Source organism: Oncorhynchus mykiss, chromosome 18, assembly GCF_013265735.2.
Source record: "Oncorhynchus mykiss isolate Arlee chromosome 18, USDA_OmykA_1.1, whole genome shotgun sequence".
NCBI classification, from domain to species: Eukaryota; Metazoa; Chordata; class Actinopteri; order Salmoniformes; family Salmonidae; genus Oncorhynchus; species Oncorhynchus mykiss.
Window position 1 is genome coordinate 39,452,465 of NC_048582.1, and position 23,396 is coordinate 39,475,860.

General features: G+C 44.0%; 1 protein-coding gene across 7 annotated transcripts in view; it reads right to left on the reverse strand.

Annotated features, from left to right (window-relative positions):
* Window positions 1–14,961: 14,961 nt before the first annotated feature.
* Window positions 14,962–23,396, reverse strand: part of LOC110496815 (glutamate receptor ionotropic, kainate 5) — a 99,066-nt gene continuing 90,631 nt past the window's right edge. For 5 of the 7 annotated variants that reach the window (XM_036952753.1, XM_036952756.1, XM_036952752.1 and 2 more), the window contains 2 exons: window positions 17,950–18,116; window positions 14,962–17,171 (listed from right to left, as the gene is read on the reverse strand). In XM_036952753.1, the coding sequence (XP_036808648.1) occupies window positions 16,518–17,171; window positions 17,950–18,116 (821 nt within the window). In that variant the 3' untranslated portion in view covers window positions 14,962–16,517. The remainder of the gene's footprint in view (window positions 17,172–17,949; window positions 18,117–23,396) is intronic. The other 2 variants (XM_036952757.1, XM_036952758.1) reach the window with 1 other exon arrangement.

The following is a 23,396-nucleotide window of genomic DNA, read 5'->3' on the forward strand; positions in this document are numbered from 1 at the left end:
TTTCTAAGAAAAAAAAATCTATTTATTTTTTCAAAAGATATTCACCCCACAAACCCTAAAAAACATTGTAGGGTAGTCTACTGTAATTGTTTAAGGTGAACGTTTGATTTTGCGATCTGCCTTGACAGTGCTGACACCCAGTGGAATAAGCTAGACAAGGTTTCATCTTGACAGTTCAGTTGCACTGTGGGCACAATGTTCGTGTCTTCCTTAGGCAGACGGGTTGCCTCCCACATGAACCATGTTTCTAGGTCTGGAATTTCTGAGACCAGGTTTTGGAGGCAGAATATCAGACAGAAGTAAAAAAAAAAATGTAAAAAAATCTGGACAATAAAGTTATATTCTACCGTAGATCCTTGAGACATGGTAAATCGTTGAGATATCTCATGACCTGTATAGATGTGCCAATACAGTGCACGGCATCCTGTGTGACCACCAACACCACAGGTAGAGACAGTGGGAACTGGAATATTCAATGTACAGTACTAGTCAAACGTTTGGACACACCTACTCATTCAAGGGCTTTTCTTTATTTATACTATTTTCTACATTGTACAATAATAGTGAATTCATCAAAACTATGAAATGACACATATGGAATCATGTAGTAAGCAAAAAAGTATTGAACAAATCAAAACATATTTTAGATTCTTCAAAGTAACCACTAGTTTGCCTTGATAACAGCTTTGTGCACTCTTGGCATTCTCTCAACCAGCTTCACCTGGAATGCTTTTCCAACAGACTTGAAGGAGATCCCACATATGCTGAGCACTTGTTGGCTGCTTTTCCTTCAGTCTGCGGTCCAACTCATCCCAAACCATCTCAATGGGGTTGAGGTCAGGTGATTGTGGAGGACAGGCCATCTGATGCAAAACACCATCACTCTTCTTCTTGGTCAAATAGCCCTTACACAGCCTGGAGGTGTGTTGGGTCATTGTCCTGTTGAAAAACAAATGATAGTCCCATTAAGCGCAAACCAGATGGGATGGCGTATCGCTGCAGAATGCTGTGGTAGCCATGCTGGTTAAGTGTGCATTGAATTCTAAATAAATCCTTGACAGTGTCACCAGCAAAGCACCCATACACTATCACACCTCCTCCTCTGTATTTCACGTGGGAACCACACATGCAGAGCAGAGGTCGACCCATTCATCGGAATGGCCGATTAATTAGGGCCGATTTCAAGTTTTCATAACAATCGGAAATCTGTATTTTTGGGCGCCAGCCAATTTGCCAATTTATTTTTTTTATTTTAATTGTTTTATACCTTCATTTAACTAGGCAAGTCAGTTAAGAACACATTCTTATTTTCAATGACGGCTTAGGAACGGTGGATTAACTGCCTTGTTCAGGGGCAGAACGACAGATTTTTTACCTTGTCAGCTCGAGGGATCCAATCTTGCAACCTTACAGTTAACTAGTCCAATGCAATAACGACTTGCCTCTCTCTCATTGCACTCCACAAGGAGACTGCCTGTTACGCGAATGCAGTAAGCCAAGGTAAGTTGCTAGCTAGCATTAAACTTATCTTATAAAAAACAATAAATCATAATCACTAGTTAACTACACATGGTTGATGATATTACTAGATATTATCTAGCGTGTCCTGCGTTGCATATAATCTGACTGAGCAAACAAGCATACAAGTATCTAAGTATCTGACTGAGCGGTGGTAGGCAGAAGCAGGCGCGTAAACATTCATTCAAACAGCGCTTTCGTGAGTTTTGCCAGCAGCTTTTTGTTGTGCGTCAAGCATTGCGCTGTTAATGACTTCAAGCCTATCAACTCCCGAGATGAGGCTTGTGTAACCGAAGTGAAATGGCTGGCTAATTAGCGAGCTCTAATTGTCGTTGTGTTGCTGGTTCGAGCCCAGAGAGGAGTAAGGAGAGGGACGGAAGCTATGCAGTTACACTGGCAATACTAAAGTGCCAATAAGAACATCCAATAGTCAAAGGTTAATGAAATACAAATGGTATAGAGGGAAATAGTCCTATAATTCCTATAATAACTACAACCTAAAACTTCTTACCTGGGAATATTGAAGACTCATGTTAAAAGGAACCACCAGCTTTCATATGTTCTCATGTTCTGAGCAAGGAACTGAAACGTTAGCTTTCTTACATAGCACATATTGCACTTTTACATTCCTCTTCAACACATTGTTTTTGCATTATTTAAACCAAATTGAACATGTTTCATTATTTACTTGAGGCTAAATTGATTTTATTTATGTATTATATTAAGTTAAAATAAGTGTTCATTCAGTATTGTTGTAATTGTCATTATTACAAATAATAAAAAAAATTGGCAGATTAATCGGTATCGGCTTTTTTGGTCCTCCAATAATCGGTATCGGTATCGGCTTTTTTGGTCCTCCAATAATCGGTATCGGTATCGGCGTTGAAAAATCATAATCGGTCAACCTTTAATGCAGAGATCATCCGTTCACCTACTCTGCGTCTCACAAAGACACGGCAGTTGGAACCAAAAATCTAAAATTTGGACTCATCAGATCAAAGGACAGATTTCCACCGGTCTAATGTCCATTGTTCGTGTTTCTTGGCTCAAGCAAGTCTCTTCTTCTTATTGGTGTCCTTTAGTAGTGGTTTCTTTGCAGCAATTCGACCATGAAGGCCTGATTCACACAGTCTCCTCTGAACAGTTGATGTTGAGATGTGTCTGTTACCTGAACTCCTGTGAAGCATTTATTTTGGTTGCAATTTCTGAAGCCGTTAACTCTAATGAACTTATCCTCTGCAGCAGAGGTAACTCTGGGTCTTCCTTTCCTGTGGCGGTCCTCATGAGAGCCAGTTTCATCATAGTGCTTGATGGTTTTTGCGACTACGCTTGAAAAAACTATCAAAGTTCTTGACATTCTCTGCATTGACTAACTAATGTCTTAAAGTAATCTTAAAGCTTTAGTTTCTCTTTGAGCTGTTTTTGCCTTAACATTTTTATTTATTTAACTAGGCAAGTCTTTTAAGAACAAAATATTATTTATAATGACGGCAATAACTGCCTTGTTCAGGGGCAGAACAATAGCTCTTTACCTTTCAAGGATTTCAAGGATTTTATCCAGCAACCTTTCGGTTACTGGCCCAACGCTTTAACCACTACCTGCCGCCCTTGGACTTGGTATTTATTTATTTGTATTTTTTGTTGAATTTTACCCCCTTTTTCTCCCCAATTTCGTGGTATCCAATTGTTTAGTAGCTACTATCTTGTCTCATCGCTACAACTCCCGTACGGGCTCGGGAGAGACAAAGGTTGAAAGTCATGCGTTCTCCGATACACAACCCAACCAAGCCGCACTGCTTCTTAACACAGCGCCATCCAACCCGGAAGCCAGCCGCACCAATGTGTCGGAGGAAACACCGTGCACCGTGCAACCTTGGTTAGCGCGCACTGCGCAGGAGTCCCTGGTGCGTGATGAGACAAGGATTTCCCTACCGTCCAAACCCTCCCTAACCCGGACAACGCTGCGTCGCCCCACGGACCTGCAGAACAGCGCCCTTAACCACTGAGCCACCTGGGAGGCCCTTGGACTTGGTATTTTACCAAATAGTGCTATCTTCTAAATACCACCCCTGCCTTTTCACAACACAATTGAAAGCTCAACTTAAAGCTCAAACTCATTAAGGAAAGAAATTCCATAAGTGAACTTTTAACAAGGCACACCTGCTAATTGAAATCCATTCCAGGTGACTTCCTCGTGAGGCTGGTTGAGAGAATGCTAAGAGTGTGCAAAGCTGTCATCAAGGCAAAGGGTGGCTACTTTGAAGAATCTCAAATACAAAATATGTTTTGATTTGTTTTACACTTTTTTGGTTACTACCTGATTCCACATATGTTATTTCATAGTTTTGATGTCTTCACTATTATTCCACAAGGTAGAAAATAGTAGAAATAAAGAAAAACCCTTGAATGAGTAGGTGTGTCCAAACTGTTTTGTAACTATTTGTAATTATCTTTCTCTTTGAATGTTATTTTCTTTTGACAGGGGTTACACAGACAACCAAACAAACTGCACCACACAGACCAAGTACAATAAAAATGAATAAGGATAGAGCAAAACGTTATACAAAAAGGCAGTCATAAATTTTTTTTTTTAAAAACATCACAATTGTAACATAGGTAATTTATGGGAGTTTTTCTACATAGGATCCCAATGGAGACCAGATTTTCCTAAATGTATCAGACCTCTGGTATAAATCAAAGGTACGTTTCTCTAGAGGTAGGATAGCAGAAGCTAGAGAAAGCCACATTATCGCAGATGGTACTTCAGGTGTGGACAATAATAACAATATGCACATACAAGGGTATTGAACAGATGTTCAGAGTCAGGATCAAACACAACCTTACAATCAAAGTAGAGCAAATACACATTCGGTGAAAAAGCTAATTGTCTACCCAAGATCTTTTAGATGTGTAAATGAATATCATTCCATGACTGGATACTGCGACAGTACCAAACAAAAATACACGAAGAGTGCCAGTATCCTGTTTACATTTAAAACATAAATGTGATGCACTGGAAAACATTCTGTGAAGGCAGACCGGTTTAAAGTAGGTTCTATAAAAAATGTTGAAACCTAGTTATTGTATGCTTATGGAGGTGCATTTGGGGTGGACCCTTTCGCAGATAGAAGCCCGTTCTTCCTCACCGAATGCATGTCCAATGTCTCTCTCCCAAACATGTCTTCAAGATAGTAGATAGGATGAGGCACTTCTGTTCAATAAAATAGAATATATGTCTGAGATTAAACCTCTCCGAACAGTAGATTTCGTAAATAGTTTTTAAACTACCTTTTCAAATGACTGAAGTTGATCGGCTTTCTTCTGACCCTCTATGAAATGTCTAAGTTGTAGGTACTTTAAAGAAATCTTTGGGGGGAATCTGGATTAAGGGCAATCGGTGACCAAGTACCTCCTTGCTTCTTTCCAAGCTAAGAGTGCATTACAGTATGTACTGTGACATTGTCAGATAAAGACTGGATCTTTTCAAAGCTATTAATAAATGGTAAGGAAGTGCTCTTGGATGACATGCTATTGATTCCATTACCAACCTAGAGTGAGTGGCATCTGTCTAGGCACCAACTAATCATGTGCTTGATCTGTGCAGACCAGTAATATAGTTGCAGATTTGGAAAAGAGACCCCTCCTAAATCCTCAGACTTCATTAGCTTGGTACATTTGATTGTAGGTTTATTTTTGTCCCAGATAAACACAAAAACACAGATATATTTGCATTCATTTTCTGAAAAAAAAGGACTGAGATAGACAGCAGGGAATATTTTGGAATAGGTAACTTAGCCGTGGAAGGATATTCATCCTGACGACATTAATTCTGCCAAAAAGAGAGTTGGTAGGGTAGACCAGTTACTCGGATCCTGTCTAATCTTTGTGAGCAAAGGCATATCATTTGAAGTAAACAGGTCTTTAAGATTTGGAGTAACACATATGCCCACGTATTTTAAGCCTGTTTCAGACCATCGTTTCTAAGTTGATTGTAGAAGGGATATTCAAAGGTAAAGCCGTGGATTTATCCATGTTAATTTTGTACCCTGACAGGTGATGTCTCTTTCAGACATATTATTTAGAGCAGGCATGAAGATAGGGCATGTCTCAGGCCAGAACGTCTTGTCGAACTCTGCCGAGAAGCCGTCTAGGCCGGCTGCCTTGCCAGAAGGCACTGCCTTAATAGTGTCCCAAACCTATTCAGGAGTAAAGGGTGCATTTAGTCTATTTCTATGCTCATCAGATATAATGGGCAAGATAATCTTATTCAGATATTTTGCAATTTCGTTGTTCGATCTTGTACATTGTGAAGTATAAAGGAACGTATAGAAGTTGCAAAAGAAAATAATTGATAAGCAATTGATCATAATAAGTGGAGCCATCTGCCATTCTTATAGACTTAATCAATCTTTCATTCTGTTCTTTTTAAAGTTGGTGTGCAAGTAGACGGCTCAGACGGTTACCAAACTCACTCTATTTTTGCTTGGTAAAAAAACAACAGTTTTTTTTTTGCATGCTTTGTATGCTCTAAATTGAGTTTGGCCTCAGCACAACTTAGTGAATTCCAGTTCTCCGGAGTTGGTGGTTGTTTATGAAAAAGTTCTAAATGCTTTACTAAATGCTTCTTCCATTCTAAGCTTCTTGATCAGAGAGGCATGGGAAATGATATGACCCCTTATGGTTGCTTTGGCAGCATCCCAGACAGTTGCAGCTCAAACAGGAGAGAGTTGATTGTCGAGGCAGTAATGTGATCATTTATCTTTTATCACAGAGCAGAATCCTTCATTGTTAAGCAGAGACTTATTAAGTCTCCAATATCTCATTTTGGGAACTGTTTTGCCGATTTCAATATCTATATACACTGGGGCATGGTCGGAAATTACTATAGAGCCAATAGCACATGACTGGACAACATGCATGCAAATAGAGGGCATATAAAAATTTGTCCAATCTAGAATATGAATTATAGGGTCTAGAGTAGAAAGTATAGTCTCTTTCCGTGTCAAATTGCCAATTGGCAACCCATCCATTATAGGATTAATTGACACATAAACAAACATTACAATAATTCACTGTGGTAATTAAATGATCATTCTTCTTCCGGCGTTCTCTGCATTGCGCATCACATAAAGAGTGAAAAAATACATAATAGTAAGTAAGGTCATCCAAAGAATAATTACATCCCTAGAGCAGTAAAATAATATACATTCATATATACATACATACATACACACTGCCATATATACACATACCTACTGCGGCAGATGGCAGGGAGAAGTGAGGGGAGTGTTTATTGAAGGGAGATATCTTGCAGCCCGCTGGTTCCACCCCCTCACCTCTCCCTGCCGTCTGCCACAATAGGTACACTATGTGTATATATGCAGTGTGTATGTATGTATATATTTATGCATATTATTTGACTATTTTATGGACTTCCTGCCCCAGGCGAGCCTGTGGATCATTAAGCCAGGGAGCACTGGGGGATAAAAGAGGAAGCGGCCTGCACAACGGGGCAGAGAACAGAGAGGGAAGTAAGAGGAATAACTGTGTGATTACTCGTTGTGACCTGGACTGTCTGACTACCCCAACTGTGTACCGAACCGGATTGGCTGAAGACCCGAGTTTTAGGATTACCCCTGGAGAACGGAACAGACAAGGAGAACGGATTGTGGACTGGGAAATGGTTGGTGAATTCCCCCCTTTTCACCAGTGTGCAAAACTCCCTAATGAACTCCCCATTTGCATTCTAGTTGTGCTCCTTGTGCGTGTTTGGTTATTGAACTTGGTGACGTGGAAACCTCACACCCTTGAACCTGCTACACTACCTACATACCTACATACATACATATATACATACAGTGGGGCAAAAAAGTATTTAGTCAGCCACCAATTGTGCAAGTTCTCCCACTTAAAAAGATGAGAGAGGCCTGTAATTTACATCATAGGTACACTTCAACTATGACAGACAAAATTGAGAATAAAAAAAATCCAGAAAATCACATTGTAGGATTTTTAATGAATTTATTTGCAAATTATGGTGGAAAATAAAGTATTTTGTCAATAACAAAAGTTTATCTCAATACTTTGTTATATACCCTTTGTTGGCAATGACAGAGGTCAAACGTTTTCTGTAAGTCTTCACAAGGTTTTCACACACTGTTGCTGGTATGTTGGCCCAGTCCTCCATGCAGATCTCCTCTAGAGCAGTGATGTTTTGGGGCTGTTGCTGGGCAACACAGACTTTCAACTCCCTCCAATGATTTTCTATGGGGTTGAGATCTGGAGACTGGCTAGGCCACTCCAGGACCTTGAAATGCTTTTTTACGAAGCCACTCCTTCGTTGCCCGGGCGGTGTGTTTGGGATCATTGTCATGCTGAAAGACCCAGCCACATTTCATCTTCAATGCCCTTGCTGATGGAAGGAGGTTTTCACTCAAAATCTCACGATACATGGCCCCATTCATTCTTTCCTTTACACGGATCAGTCGTCCTTGGCCCTTTGCAGAAAAACAGCCCCAAAGGATGATGTTTCCACCCCCATGCTTCACAGTAGGTATGGTGTTCTTTGGATGCAACTCAGCATTCTTTGTCCTCCAAACACGGCGAGTTGAGTTTTTACCAAAAAGCTCTATTTTGGTTTCATCTGACCATATGCCATTCTCCCAATCTTCTTCTGGATCATCCAAATGCTCTCTAGCAAACTTCAGACGGGCCTGGACATGTACTGGCTTAAGCAGGGGGACACGTCTGGCACTGCAGGATTTGAGTCCCTGGCGGCGTAGTGTGTTATTGATGGTAGGCTTTGTTACTTTGGTCCCAGCACTCTGCAGGTCATTCACTAGGTCCCCCCCGTGTGGTTCTGGGATTTTTGCTCACAGTTCTTGTGATCATTTTGACCCCACGGGGTGAGAACTTGCGTGGAGCCCCAAATCGAGGGAGATTATCAGTGGTCTTGTATGTCTTCCATTTCCTAATAATTGCTCCCACAGTTGATTTCTTCAAACAAAGCTGCTTACCTATTGCAGATTCAGTCTTCCCAGCCTGGTGCAGGTCTACAATTTTGTTTCTGGTGTCCTTTGACAGCTCTTTTGGTCTTGGCCATAGTGGAGTTTGGAGTGTGACTGTTTAGGGTTGTGGACAGGTGTCTTTTATACTGATAACAAGTTCAAGCAGGTACCATTAATACAGGTAACGAGTGGAGGACAGAGGAGCCTCTTAAAGAAGAAGTTACAGGTCTGTGAGAGCCAGAAATCTTGCTTGTTTGTAAGTGACCAAATACTTAATTTGCAAATAAATTAATTAAAAATCCTACAATGTGATTTTCTGGATTTCTTTTTCTAATTTTGTCTGTCATAGTTGAAGTGTACCTATGATGAAAATTACAGGCCTCTCTCATCTTTTTAAGTGGGAGAACTTGCACAATTGGTGTCTGACTAAATACTTTTTTGCCCCACTGTACGTACACACACACACACACACACACACACACACACACACACACACACACACACACACACACACACACACACACACATTCCCTTTCTTAGGTCAGTTAGGATCACCACTTTGTTTTAAGAATGTGAAATGTAAGAATAATAGTAGAGAGAATTATTTATTTCAGCTTTTATTTCTTTCATCACATTCCCCGTGGGTTAGAAGTTGACATACACTCAATTAGTATTTGGTAGCATTGCCTTTAAATTGTTTAACTTGGGTCAAACGTTTCGAGTAGCCTTCCAACAGCTTCCCACAATAAGTTGGGTGAATTTTGGCCCATTCCTCCTGACAGAGATGGTGTAACTGAGTCAGGTTTGTAGGCTTCCTTGCTCGCACACACTTTTTCAGGTCTGCCCACAAGTTTTCTATAGGATTTGAGCTCAGGGTTTGTGATGGCCACTCCAGAACCTTGACTTTGTTGTCACAACTTTGGAAGTATGCTTGGGGTAATTGTCGATTTGGGAGACCCATTTGCGACCAAGCTTTATCTTCCTGACTGATGTCTTGAGATCTATTTTGTGAAGTGCACCAGTCCCTACTGCAGCAATGCACCCCCACAACATGATGCTGCCACCCCAGCATCATGGTTGGGATGGTGTTCTTCGGCTTGCAAGCCTCCCCCTTTTTCCTCCAAACATAATGATGGTCATTATGGCCAAACAGTTCTATTTTTGTTTCATCAGACCAGGGGACATTTCTCCAAAAAGTACCATCTTTGTCCCCATGTGCAGTTGCAAACCGTAGTCTGGCTTTTTTATGGCGGTTTTGGAGCAGTGGCTTCTTCCTTGCTGAGCGGCCTGTCAGGTTATGTCAATATAGGACTCGTTTTACTGTGGATATAAGATACTTTTGTACCTGTTTCCTCATCTTCACAAGGTCCTTTGCTGTTGTTCTGGGATTGATTTGCCCTTTTCGCACCAAAGTACGTTCATCTCTAGGAGACAGAGCGCGTCTCCTTTCTGAGCGGTATGACGGCTGTGTGGTACCTTGGTGTTTATACTTGAATACTGTTGTTTGTGGTACCTTCAGGTGTTTGGAAATTGCTCCGAAGGATGAACCAGACTTGTGGAGGTCTACAATTTGTTTTCTGAGGTCTTGGTTTATTTCTTTTTATTTTCCCATGATGTCAAGCAAATGACATGTCATGCACGAAGTAGATGTCCTAATCGACCTGACAAAACTATAGTTTGTTAATAAGAAATTTGTGGAGTGGTTGAAAAATCACGTTTTAATGACTCCAACCTAAGTGTATGTAAACTTCTGACTTCAACTGTATCTCATAACCTGTGACTTAAGGAGTCGGGTGAATTAAGAACTCCTTTACGTGAAATATATTTTCCTGTTTGCCTCAATGCCTTGGCTATAGGCCTGACACCCTGTGGCACAGAGTAGCACTGTGGAGTGGCTGTACTCCACTGTTCGCTACTGATCCTGTGTTAGACTGGTGATGGCCAGGGGATGTTGAACTGTGAAAATCTATAAAATCTCTCAGTCCCAAATGAAAATATTTTTGCGCACAAAAACACAGACATATGCAAAAAAATACCAGATATAGCAGTTTGTAATCGTTAAAAAAAATATATATATATATATATATATATATATATATATATATATATATACAAACAAGCCTGAAAGTAGGGAATAATCCTGCTATCTTTCATCATGAACTTGGTGACGTGGAAACCTCACACCCTTGAACCTGCTACACTACCTACATACCTACATACATACATATATACATACAGTGGGGCAAAAAAGTATTTAGTCAGCCACCAATTGTGCAAGTTCTCCCACTTAAAAAGATGAGAGAGGCCTGTAATTTACATCATAGGTACACTTCAACTATGACAGACAAAATTGAGAATAAAAAAAATCCAGAAAATCACATTGTAGGATTTTTAATGAATTTATTTGCAAATTATGGTGGAAAATAAAGTATTTTGTCAATAACAAAAGTTTATCTCAATACTTTGTTATATACCCTTTGTTGGCAATGACAGAGGTCAAACGTTTTCTGTAAGTCTTCACAAGGTTTTCACACACTGTTGCTGGTATGTTGGCCCAGTCCTCCATGCAGATCTCCTCTAGAGCAGTGATGTTTTGGGGCTGTTGCTGGGCAACACAGACTTTCAACTCCCTCCAATGATTTTCTATGGGGTTGAGATCTGGAGACTGGCTAGGCCACTCCAGGACCTTGAAATGCTTTTTTACGAAGCCACTCCTTCGTTGCCCGGGCGGTGTGTTTGGGATCATTGTCATGCTGAAAGACCCAGCCACATTTCATCTTCAATGCCCTTGCTGATGGAAGGAGGTTTTCACTCAAAATCTCACGATACATGGCCCCATTCATTCTTTCCTTTACACGGATCAGTCGTCCTTGGCCCTTTGCAGAAAAACAGCCCCAAAGGATGATGTTTCCACCCCCATGCTTCACAGTAGGTATGGTGTTCTTTGGATGCAACTCAGCATTCTTTGTCCTCCAAACACGGCGAGTTGAGTTTTTACCAAAAAGCTCTATTTTGGTTTCATCTGACCATATGCCATTCTCCCAATCTTCTTCTGGATCATCCAAATGCTCTCTAGCAAACTTCAGACGGGCCTGGACATGTACTGGCTTAAGCAGGGGGACACGTCTGGCACTGCAGGATTTGAGTCCCTGGCGGCGTAGTGTGTTATTGATGGTAGGCTTTGTTACTTTGGTCCCAGCACTCTGCAGGTCATTCACTAGGTCCCCCCCGTGTGGTTCTGGGATTTTTGCTCACAGTTCTTGTGATCATTTTGACCCCACGGGGTGAGAACTTGCGTGGAGCCCCAAATCGAGGGAGATTATCAGTGGTCTTGTATGTCTTCCATTTCCTAATAATTGCTCCCACAGTTGATTTCTTCAAACAAAGCTGCTTACCTATTGCAGATTCAGTCTTCCCAGCCTGGTGCAGGTCTACAATTTTGTTTCTGGTGTCCTTTGACAGCTCTTTTGGTCTTGGCCATAGTGGAGTTTGGAGTGTGACTGTTTAGGGTTGTGGACAGGTGTCTTTTATACTGATAACAAGTTCAAGCAGGTACCATTAATACAGGTAACGAGTGGAGGACAGAGGAGCCTCTTAAAGAAGAAGTTACAGGTCTGTGAGAGCCAGAAATCTTGCTTGTTTGTAAGTGACCAAATACTTAATTTGCAAATAAATTAATTAAAAATCCTACAATGTGATTTTCTGGATTTCTTTTTCTAATTTTGTCTGTCATAGTTGAAGTGTACCTATGATGAAAATTACAGGCCTCTCTCATCTTTTTAAGTGGGAGAACTTGCACAATTGGTGTCTGACTAAATACTTTTTTGCCCCACTGTACGTACACACACACACACACACACACACACACACACACACACACACACACACACACACACACACACACACACACATTCCCTTTCTTAGGTCAGTTAGGATCACCACTTTGTTTTAAGAATGTGAAATGTAAGAATAATAGTAGAGAGAATTATTTATTTCAGCTTTTATTTCTTTCATCACATTCCCCGTGGGTTAGAAGTTGACATACACTCAATTAGTATTTGGTAGCATTGCCTTTAAATTGTTTAACTTGGGTCAAACGTTTCGAGTAGCCTTCCAACAGCTTCCCACAATAAGTTGGGTGAATTTTGGCCCATTCCTCCTGACAGAGATGGTGTAACTGAGTCAGGTTTGTAGGCTTCCTTGCTCGCACACACTTTTTCAGGTCTGCCCACAAGTTTTCTATAGGATTTGAGCTCAGGGTTTGTGATGGCCACTCCAGAACCTTGACTTTGTTGTCACAACTTTGGAAGTATGCTTGGGGTAATTGTCGATTTGGGAGACCCATTTGCGACCAAGCTTTATCTTCCTGACTGATGTCTTGAGATCTATTTTGTGAAGTGCACCAGTCCCTACTGCAGCAATGCACCCCCACAACATGATGCTGCCACCCCAGCATCATGGTTGGGATGGTGTTCTTCGGCTTGCAAGCCTCCCCCTTTTTCCTCCAAACATAATGATGGTCATTATGGCCAAACAGTTCTATTTTTGTTTCATCAGACCAGGGGACATTTCTCCAAAAAGTACCATCTTTGTCCCCATGTGCAGTTGCAAACCGTAGTCTGGCTTTTTTATGGCGGTTTTGGAGCAGTGGCTTCTTCCTTGCTGAGCGGCCTGTCAGGTTATGTCAATATAGGACTCGTTTTACTGTGGATATAAGATACTTTTGTACCTGTTTCCTCATCTTCACAAGGTCCTTTGCTGTTGTTCTGGGATTGATTTGCCCTTTTCGCACCAAAGTACGTTCATCTCTAGGAGACAGAGCGCGTCTCCTTTCTGAGCGGTATGACGGCTGTGTGGTACCTTGGTGTTTATACTTGAATACTGTTGTTTGTGGTACCTTCAGGTGTTTGGAAATTGCTCCGAAGGATGAACCAGACTTGTGGAGGTCTACAATTTGTTTTCTGAGGTCTTGGTTTATTTCTTTTTATTTTCCCATGATGTCAAGCAAATGACATGTCATGCACGAAGTAGATGTCCTAATCGACCTGACAAAACTATAGTTTGTTAATAAGAAATTTGTGGAGTGGTTGAAAAATCACGTTTTAATGACTCCAACCTAAGTGTATGTAAACTTCTGACTTCAACTGTATCTCATAACCTGTGACTTAAGGAGTCGGGTGAATTAAGAACTCCTTTACGTGAAATATATTTTCCTGTTTGCCTCAATGCCTTGGCTATAGGCCTGACACCCTGTGGCACAGAGTAGCACTGTGGAGTGGCTGTACTCCACTGTTCGCTACTGATCCTGTGTTAGACTGGTGATGGCCAGGGGATGTTGAACTGTGAAAATCTATAAAATCTCTCAGTCCCAAATGAAAATATTTTTGCGCACAAAAACACAGACATATGCAAAAAAATACCAGATATAGCAGTTTGTAATCGTAAAAAATATATATATATATATATATATATATATATATATATATATATATATATATATATATATATATATATATATATATATATATACAAACAAGCCTGAAAGTAGGGAATAATCCTGCTATCTTTCATCATGAAAGGTCCACGTTGGGACGCGGGCAGATGAATTCAATGACACTTCCTGCGTAGCCTCAACTGTCTGTCCTCTGGGCACAGAAGTGACAACAGGTACAAGTCCACTGCCACCATTGAAATTCCATGCTACAGTGATAAAGTTGACCACATCTGAGGGGTTGAGGGTGGTGTTGAACGTGATGTTCTTTCCCAGTACCACAAACAAAAAGGGCCAGCTGGCAGTATGCCCTCTCCATTGCAGTATCCTGAGAGAGATTGGTTTTTACAAGTGTGGAAGGCGTGGATATAGGCCTAAACTATCTGCAGTGGCAAGACAGAGAATATCCACCGAATACATCAAGAAACATTGTTTTCTTCGCTCCCCTATTTAATGCAACGGTCATAATGTATTCAGTAATCTTACCAACAGCTGACATGAAAAGTCATAACGTGACCTCAAAATGAACTAAAAAAAAAGCATGAAAAAAGCATGATAAAAGCATGAAAAAAACCATGAAAAAAGAACGAAAAAAAGCATGAAAAAAAGCATGAAAAAAAGCTTGAAAAAAGCATGAAAAAAGCATGAAAAAGCATGAAAAAAGCATGAAAAAAAGCATGAAAAAAGCATGAAAAAAAGCATGCTACTTGTCACTTTTACCGACTGAACGACTCTTATTCTGAACTCTACTGCACTGTAGCTCCTTCTACTGAGACAGAATGCATTGTTGAGGCCTTGTATGAGTCTGTCAGTGCGGTGTACAACATCCTGTGTGACAGACCACCGATAACACAACTAGATACAGCAGGAAAGTGCAACTTCTAGATATTAAATCAGGTTTATGTCCATGCACACACCGGCACGGACATATGCAACGACACAAGATTCAGACGTTTGTATACTGTTTATTTTTATTTTATTCCAAATACCTTTGTGTGTCTATATATTTAACATCAGACGACTACGCCCCTCTTACAGTACCCCACACTTCAACAGTAGTAATAATAACAATATAATCGTAATAATATACATTTGTCGTCATTTTCTTAATAATCCATTTAGCACTGGTATAGAAATCTGAGGGAAAATGAGAGAGAAAGAAAGAGCATTAAATATGACAAAATACACTTCGACACCATTCTTTCCTCTGTATGCACTCACACACACACACACATACACACTTATGACCCCCATATGAATCACACAGAACACACATTAACACAGGTTTCCTTTTACCATTGGCCAGACAGGACTGTGCATTACGTTTCTCCTGTTCTGCTTTGTACGTATGCAATCATCGTTTTTGTCTCATTTGTCATTCCTTGTGCTGAGTTTGGCATTCTCCTTTTCTCTTGCTATTTATATCCAGTTTATTGAATTCTGATCTGTTTGAAGGATTCACAAAGTACCGTGTTGTTTAACTGTGCTCTGTAGCTCTGTTGCGTTGTAATTTGATGGGGCTATGATACACTAACTCTGTGTTTAAAACTCTGTGGCAAAACTGGCTTGTTGATCAGTGGAAGGCAAGGCCACTCTCTGCTACTCTGACAAGCAAACGTGGACTGTAATATTGAGTCCTGTGATCTGGGTGTATTGTCAGAATGTGTTTTAGAGAAGGCCTCTTTAGACTATTGACCTTTGAACTTTGTTCCCGGGCTTGTGACTGGTGGGAAAGAGACCTCATTTACGCACGAATGGTCATGATCTCCACATTGGCTTTCGTAAGGATCTTTAATGACAGACCAAAAACATGAGTCAATAACTAAACAGTGACCAAGAAACCAATGACGGCAATAAAAAGATATTCGAAAGAAAGAAAGAAAGAAAGATAGAAAATAAATTAGGCGAGTTAGACTCTGACAGAAAGCAAATCAAAAACACAAATTCCAAAGTTCAAGCTCTTCCAGCTGCTCTGGGGAAAAAAATATGCATCTTCTTGGCGAGAACCGACTTCTTTAAACACAAGAGTTTCTGTGTGTTTGAAGTCTCTATGGTCCCCTGAATCTCTCCAGCGCTTGTTGGATAGGTCAAGTCCTCCCATCAGATCCAAGTGAAAGAGAAGGTCAAAAGCCAAACCAGGCAGCTTGAACACACTTATGCTTACTGTTGAACGGTCACCACGTGGTCTCTCACTGCACCGTAAAGGCAGCTAACGGTCATATGTGGTCAAAAGTCATTTCCCACTCCATAGACAGCCTGATCCATTGCTTAGCAGGATTCCTGGTTTAGGAGGACGGCCTTGACTAGGTTGGTGTCGCCGCAAATTCTGCCCTGGATAATAACCCCCTCAAACGGGTCAGAGTGGTTTGATCCTGCCGTGTCAATGCGCTACAAGCTCACAGCCCCTTCCGCTCCTCGTTCCTACGCGTTTCTCTGTTGAACCCTGACATTTGACTTTTAACCCTCGACCCTTGTCACATGTCCGATCCCTCCGTCCCTCCTCAGTCTTGTTTCCCCAGCAGCAGGTCTGTGGTGGGCGCCTTCGCCGGGGGTAAGGGCCGCGGAGGGGGCGTGGGCTTAGGTTTGGGTCGCTTGGGGCTCGCTGTGCCGCAGCCGCCCCCCTCGCTGTCGGTGTTGGTGGATGAGGGTGGAGGGGGTGGAGTGAGGCGGGGCAGGGACATGGAAGAGTGTGGGCCGAGGTGGGGCGGGATGCGTGAGAAGGACGATGCTGACCTCAGGCTTTGGATGCGCCGACACTCCTGGCAGATCCGCACATGGGCACAGCTCCGGGAGGGTGGCGCCGTGGCAGCCTCGGGCAGGGGAGGGGGTGTTGTGGTGTTGGCACCCAGCGGGTCCTCCAGGAGGCGCTGTGGCCCCGGACCCATGTCTGAGGGCCCCCCCCCTACGGCCCCACACCCCCCCCCTGCTGCTCCCCCTCCACCAGTCAGGTGGCCCGAGCTGCTGTACAGCTTGCCGTTGCTGAGGCGCATCTCGCGGACTAGGCGAATGGGTCTCGGGACACCCAGCTGGAGGCGGGTGGGGTGGCGCAAGACGCCGCCAGTGCTGGCCAAGGGACGCCGCCGCCGAGAGCGTGAGCTCTTCTTACAGGAGATGGCGTTGCGGAACTCAGTCAGCATCTCCTGACACACTGACACCTAGGCGAGAGAGAAGAGGAAGATGGAGCGAGAGAGGGAGGGAGAGAGAACGACAGAGAGAGGGAGAGGCAGGATAGGGAGATAAAGAGAGAAGGGGATGATCGTGTGAATGTGTGGGAGAAGGACAGAGGAAAATCTTCAGAGGTTTACTAAACTTGTTGCACTGTTCAAATACGGTGTGACCTCTGGGCAATGGCAATATGACAAATAAGTAGCTACCTCCAGTGACACTGACACGCATTCAAAAGGATCTCACATACAGAACGAAGCTAAAGACGGAGCGACAACGGAGACAGGAATCACAAATACAAAGAAAGCAGCGAGCAGAGATAAAGTAGGGGCAAATGAAAGTCACAAACAGCTTTTTACCCAGACGGCAATGAAATAAACAACACAATGGACTAGCGGGAGGAATAACAATGACCAACACAAAACATAGAGACAGAGACAGAGGAGTGTGAGAGAGAGAGAGAGAGAGAGAGAGAGAGAGAGAGAGAGAGAGAAAGGGGGAGGGAGAACTGAATCACAGACATCCTAGAGAGAGAGCTAGAGAGACGAGGGAGCGAGAGAGAAATGGAGAGAAACAAAGGACAGAGAAAGGAAAACGCAGATGTCGACCATCACCCTCTGTTTGCATGCAGCCATATACACAACAACACGACGACGCCGAAGCACAACACCCACTGCACTACACACCACACGAGAGAGAGAGGGAGAGAGAGAGAGAGAGAGCGCGAGCGGCCGGGCGAGCTGGAGTTGTGTTGCCATAGTAACCTACTGGAGTGCGTCTGTGGTTTTGGCCGGGGCAGGAGTGAGGGCGTACCTCGTCTGTCTCTGCCGAGCGGCGGGTGGACCACACAAACTCCATGACGGCCACGAACACAGCGATGATGAGGCCGCAGATCAACACCACGAAGATGCCCCCGATGTTCTCCATGCCCAGACCTGTGGAGGAACAGAGGAATTATGTACACAGTTCGAACAACACGGACAGAGAGGGAATGGTAGGGCTGTGTGTAAGGACATACACATGCACGACACGCACACAGATATTTGTGATTACCCCGGCACACACATAGGGCACAGAAAAAGCCCAGGACACGATGAAATAGCCTCCACAGGATCATAAGGTCATTTTCACACTCTCTATACAAAGCCTTAGGGGGGCGAAAAGCTCTGGGAACCTTAAGCGGCCTAATGTTCCTACAGGGAGTGTGTGTGTTGCCAAAGACTTCAGTCACCCAAGTCATGGACCGTTCTCTCTGCTACCGCACGGCAAGCGGTACCGGAGCGTTAAGCCTAGGTCTAAAAGTCTCCTTAACAGCTTCTACCCCCAAGCCATGAGACTGCTGAACAATGAATCAAACGGCCACCCGGACTATTTACATTGACCCCCGCCCCACTTTGTTTTTACACTGCTGCTACTCGCTGTTATTATCTATACATAGTCACTACCCCTAGCCTACATGTACAAATGACCTCGACTAACCAGTACCACCTGGCGCATTTTGGCTAATAACAGACCTCCATCCTATGCTAGCTTGCTACCGATGGCCTGGCTAGCTGTCTAAATCGCCGTGACCCCCAACCAACCTCTCTACTCACTGGACCCTTTTGATCACTCGACAAAGCATGCCTCTCCAATAAGCCTTGTCCATTGCTGTTCTGGTTAGTGTTTATTGGCTTATTTCACTGTAGAGCCTCTAGTCCTGCTCACTATACCTTATCCAACCGATTAGTTCCACCACCCACACATGCAATGACATCTCCTGGTTTCAATGATGTTTCTAGAGACAATATTTCTCTATTCATCACTCAATACCTAGGTTTACCTCCACTGTATTCACATCCTACCATACTTTGTCTGTACATTATACCTTGATGCTATTTTATCGCCCCCAGAAACCTCCTTTTACTCTCTGTTCCAGACGTTCTAGACGACCAATTCTCATTGCTTTTAGCCGTACCCTTATTTTACTCCTCCTCTGTTCCTCTGGCGATGTAGAGGTGAATCCAGGCCCTGCAGTGCCTAGCTCCACTCCTATACCCCAGGCGCTCTCTTTTGACGACTTCTGTAACCGTAATAGCCTTGGTTTCATGCATGTTAACATTAGAAGCCTCCTCCCTATTATTCTTCTTGGATACTCTTCTCTGCTTCTTAATGGTTACAGACCTTTTTCTCTTTTGTTGCCACCCCTATTACTAGCCTGTTCAACCTCTCTTTCGTGTCGTCTGAGATTCCCAAAGATTGGAAAGCAGCTGCGGTCATCCCCCTCTTCAAAGGGGGGGACACTCTTGACTCAAACTGCTACAGACCTATATCTATCCTACCATGCCTTTCTAAAGTATTCGAAAGCCAAGTTAACAAACAGATTACCGACCATTTCGAATCTCACCATACCTTCTCTGCTATGCAATCTGGTTTCAGAGCTGGTCATGGGTGCACCTCAGCCACGCTCAAGGTCCTAAATGATATCTTAACCGCCATCGATAAGAAACATTACTGTGCAGCCGTATTCATTGATCTGGCCAAGGCTTTCGACTCTGTCAATCACCACATCCTCATCGGCAGACTCAACAGCCTTGGTTTCTCAAATGATTGCCTCGCCTGGTTCACCAACTACTTTTCTGATAGAGTTCAGTGTGTCAAATCGGAGGGTCTGCTGTCCGGACTTCTGGCAGTCTATGGGGGTGCCACAGGGTTCAATTCTTGGACCGACTCTCTTCTCTGTATACATCAATGAGGTCGCTCTTGCTGCTGGTGAGTCTCTGATCCACCGCTACGCAGACAACACCATTCTGTATACTTCCGGCCCTTCTTTGGACACTGTGTTAACAACCCTCCAGGCAAGCTTCAATGCCATACAACTCTCCTTCCGTGGCCTCCAATTGCTCTTAAATACAAGTAAAACTAAATGCATGCTCTTCAACTGATCTCTACCTGCACCTGCCCGCCTGTCCAACATCACTACTCTGGACGGCTCTGACTTAGAATACGTGGACAACTACAAATACTTAGGTGTCTGGTTAGACTGTAAACTCTCCTTCCAGACCCATATCAAACATCTCCAATCCAAAGTTAAATCTAGAATTGGCTTCCTATTTCGCAACAAAGCATCCTTCACTCATGCTGCCAAACATATCCTTGTAAAACTGACCATCCTACCAATCCTCGACTTTGGCGATGTCATTTACAAAATAGCCTCCAATACCCTACTCAACAAATTGGATGCAGTCTATCACAGTGCAATCCGTTTTGTCACCAAAGCCCCATATACTACCCACCATTGCGACCTGTACGCTCTCGTTGGATGGCCCTTGCTTCATACTCGTCGCCAAACCCACTGGCTCCATGTCATCTACAAGACCCTGCTAGGTAAAGTCCCCCCTTATCTCAGCTCGCTGGTCACCATAGCATCTCCCACCTGTAGCACACGCTCCAGCAGGTATATCTCTCTAGTCACCCCCAAAACCAATTCTTTCTTTGGCCGCCTCTCCTTCCAGTTCTCTGCTGCCAATGACTGGAACGAACTACAAAAATCTCTGAAACTGGAAACACTTATCTCCCTCACTAGCTTTAAGCACCAACTGTCAGAGCAGCTCACAGATTACTGCACCTGTACATAGCCCACCTATAATTTAGCCCAAACAACTACCTCTTTCCCTACTGTATTTTATTTATTTATTTATTTTGCTCCTTTGCACCCCATTATTTTTATTTCTACTTTGCACATTCTTCCATTGCAAATCTACCATTCCAGTGTTTTACTTGCTATATTGTATTTACTTTGCCACCATGGCCTTTTTTTGCCTTTATCTCACCTCATTTGCTCACATCGTATATAGACTTGTTTATACTGTATTATTGACTGTATATTTGTTTTACTCCATGTGTAACTCTGTGTCGTTGTGTTACGGTGCGTGAATGAGGACCCAAAAGCGAATTAACGTAAACAGAGCTTCTTTAATAACAAAACATACGTAGGCTCAGATGGACCGGCAGATTCCGACAGGACAGGACAAGGTTGCAGCAAACACGATGACGATAGTCTGGTTCAGGCATGAATAACACAAACAAGAATCCGACAAAGACAGAAACAAAAACAGAGAGAGATATAGAGGACTAATCAGAGGGAAAAAGGGAACAGGTGGGAAAAGGGGTGACGAGGTAGTTAGGAGGAGACAAGGAACAGCTGGGGGAAAGAGGGGGAGAAAAGGTAACCTAAAACGACCAGCAGAGGGAGACAGGGTGAAGAGAAAGGACAGAAACAAGACACAACATGACAATACATGACAGTACCCCCCCACTCACCGAGCGCCTCCTGGCGCACTCGAGGAGGAAACCTGGCGGCAACGGAGGAAATCATCGATCAGCGCACGGTCCAGCACGTCCCGAGAGGGAACCCAACTCCTCTCCTCAGGACCGTACCCCTCCCAATCTACTAGGTACTGATGACCACGGCCCCGAGGACGCATGTCCAAAATCCTACGGACCCTGTAGATGGGTGCGCCCTCGACAAGGATGGGGGGGGGGGGGGGGGAAGACGAGCGGGGGCGCGAAGAACGGGCTTGACACAGGAGACATGGAAGACCGGGTGGACGCGACGAAGATATCGCGGAAGAAGAAGTCGCACTGCGACAGGATTAATGATCTGAGAAATACGGAACGGACCAATGAACCGCGGGGTCAACTTGCGAGAAGCGGTCTTAAGGGGAAGGTTCTGAGTGGAGAGCCAAACTCTCTGACCGCGACAATATCTAGGACTCTTAGTTCTACGCTTATTAGCAGCTCTCACAGTCTGCGCCCTATAACGGCAAAGTGCAGACCTGACCCTCTTCCAGGTGCGCTCGCAACGTTGGACAAAAGCCTGAGCGGAGGGGACGCTGGACTCGGCGAACTGAGATGAGAACAGCGGAGGCTGGTACCCGAGGCTACTCTGAAAAGGAGATAGCCCGGTCGCAGACGAAGGAAGCGAGTTGTGGGCGTATTCTGCCCAGGGGAGCTGTTCTGACCAAGACGCAGGGTTGCGAAAAGAAAGACTGCGTAAGATGCGACCAATAGTCTGATTGGCCCGTTCTGCTTGACCGTTAGACTGGGGGTGAAAGCCGGAAGAGAGACTGACGGAAGCCCCAATCAAACGGCAAAACTCCCTCCAAAATTGAGACGTGAATTGCGGACCTCTGTCCGAAACGACGTCTGACGGAAGGCCATGAATTCTGAAAACATTCTCGATGATGATTTGTGCCGTCTCTTTAGCAGAAGGAAGCTTAGCAAGGGGAATAAAATGAGCCGCCTTAGAGAACCTGTCGACAACCGTAAGAATAACAGTCTTCCCCGCTGACGAAGGCAGTCCGGTGACAAAATCTAAGGCGATGTGAGACCACGGTCGAGAGGGAATGGGAAGCGGCCTGAGACGGCCGGCAGGAGGAGAGTTACCGGACTTAGTCTGCGCGCAGACCGAACAAGCAGCCACGAAGCGACGCGTGTCATGCTCCCGGGTGGGCCACCAAAAACGCTGGCGAATGGAAGCAAGCGTACCCCGAACGCCAGGGTGGCCGGCTAACTTGGCAGAGTGAGCCCACTGAAGAACGGCCAGACGAGTAGGAACGGGAACGAAAAGAAGGTTCCTAGGACAAGCGCGCGGCGACGGAGTTTGAGTGAGTGCTTGCTTTACCTGCCTCTCAATTCCCCAGACAGTCAACCCGACAACACGCCCCTCAGGGAGAATCCCCTCGGGGTCAGTGGAGGCTACTGAAGAACTGAAGAGACGAGATAAAGCATCAGGCTTGGTGTTCTTAGAGCCCGGACGATAAGAAATCACGAACTCGAAACGAGCGAAAAACAGCGCCCAGCGCGCCTGACGCGCATTAAGTCGTTTGGCAGAACGGATGTACTCAAGGTTCCTATGGTCAGTCCAAACGACAAAAGGAACGGTCGCCCCCTCCAACCACTGTCGCCATTCGCCTAGGGCTAAGCGGATGGCGAGCAGTTCGCGGTTTCCCACATCATAGTTACGTTCCGACGGCGACAGGCGATGAGAAAAATACGCGCAAGGGTGGACCTTGTCGTCAGAGAGGGAGCGCTGAGAAAGAATGGCTCCCACGCCCACCTCTGACGCGTCAACCTCGACAACGAACTGTCTAGTGACGTCAGGTGTAACAAGGATAGGTGCGGATGTAAAACGATTCTTGAGGAGATCAAAAGCTCCCTGGGCGGAAACGGAC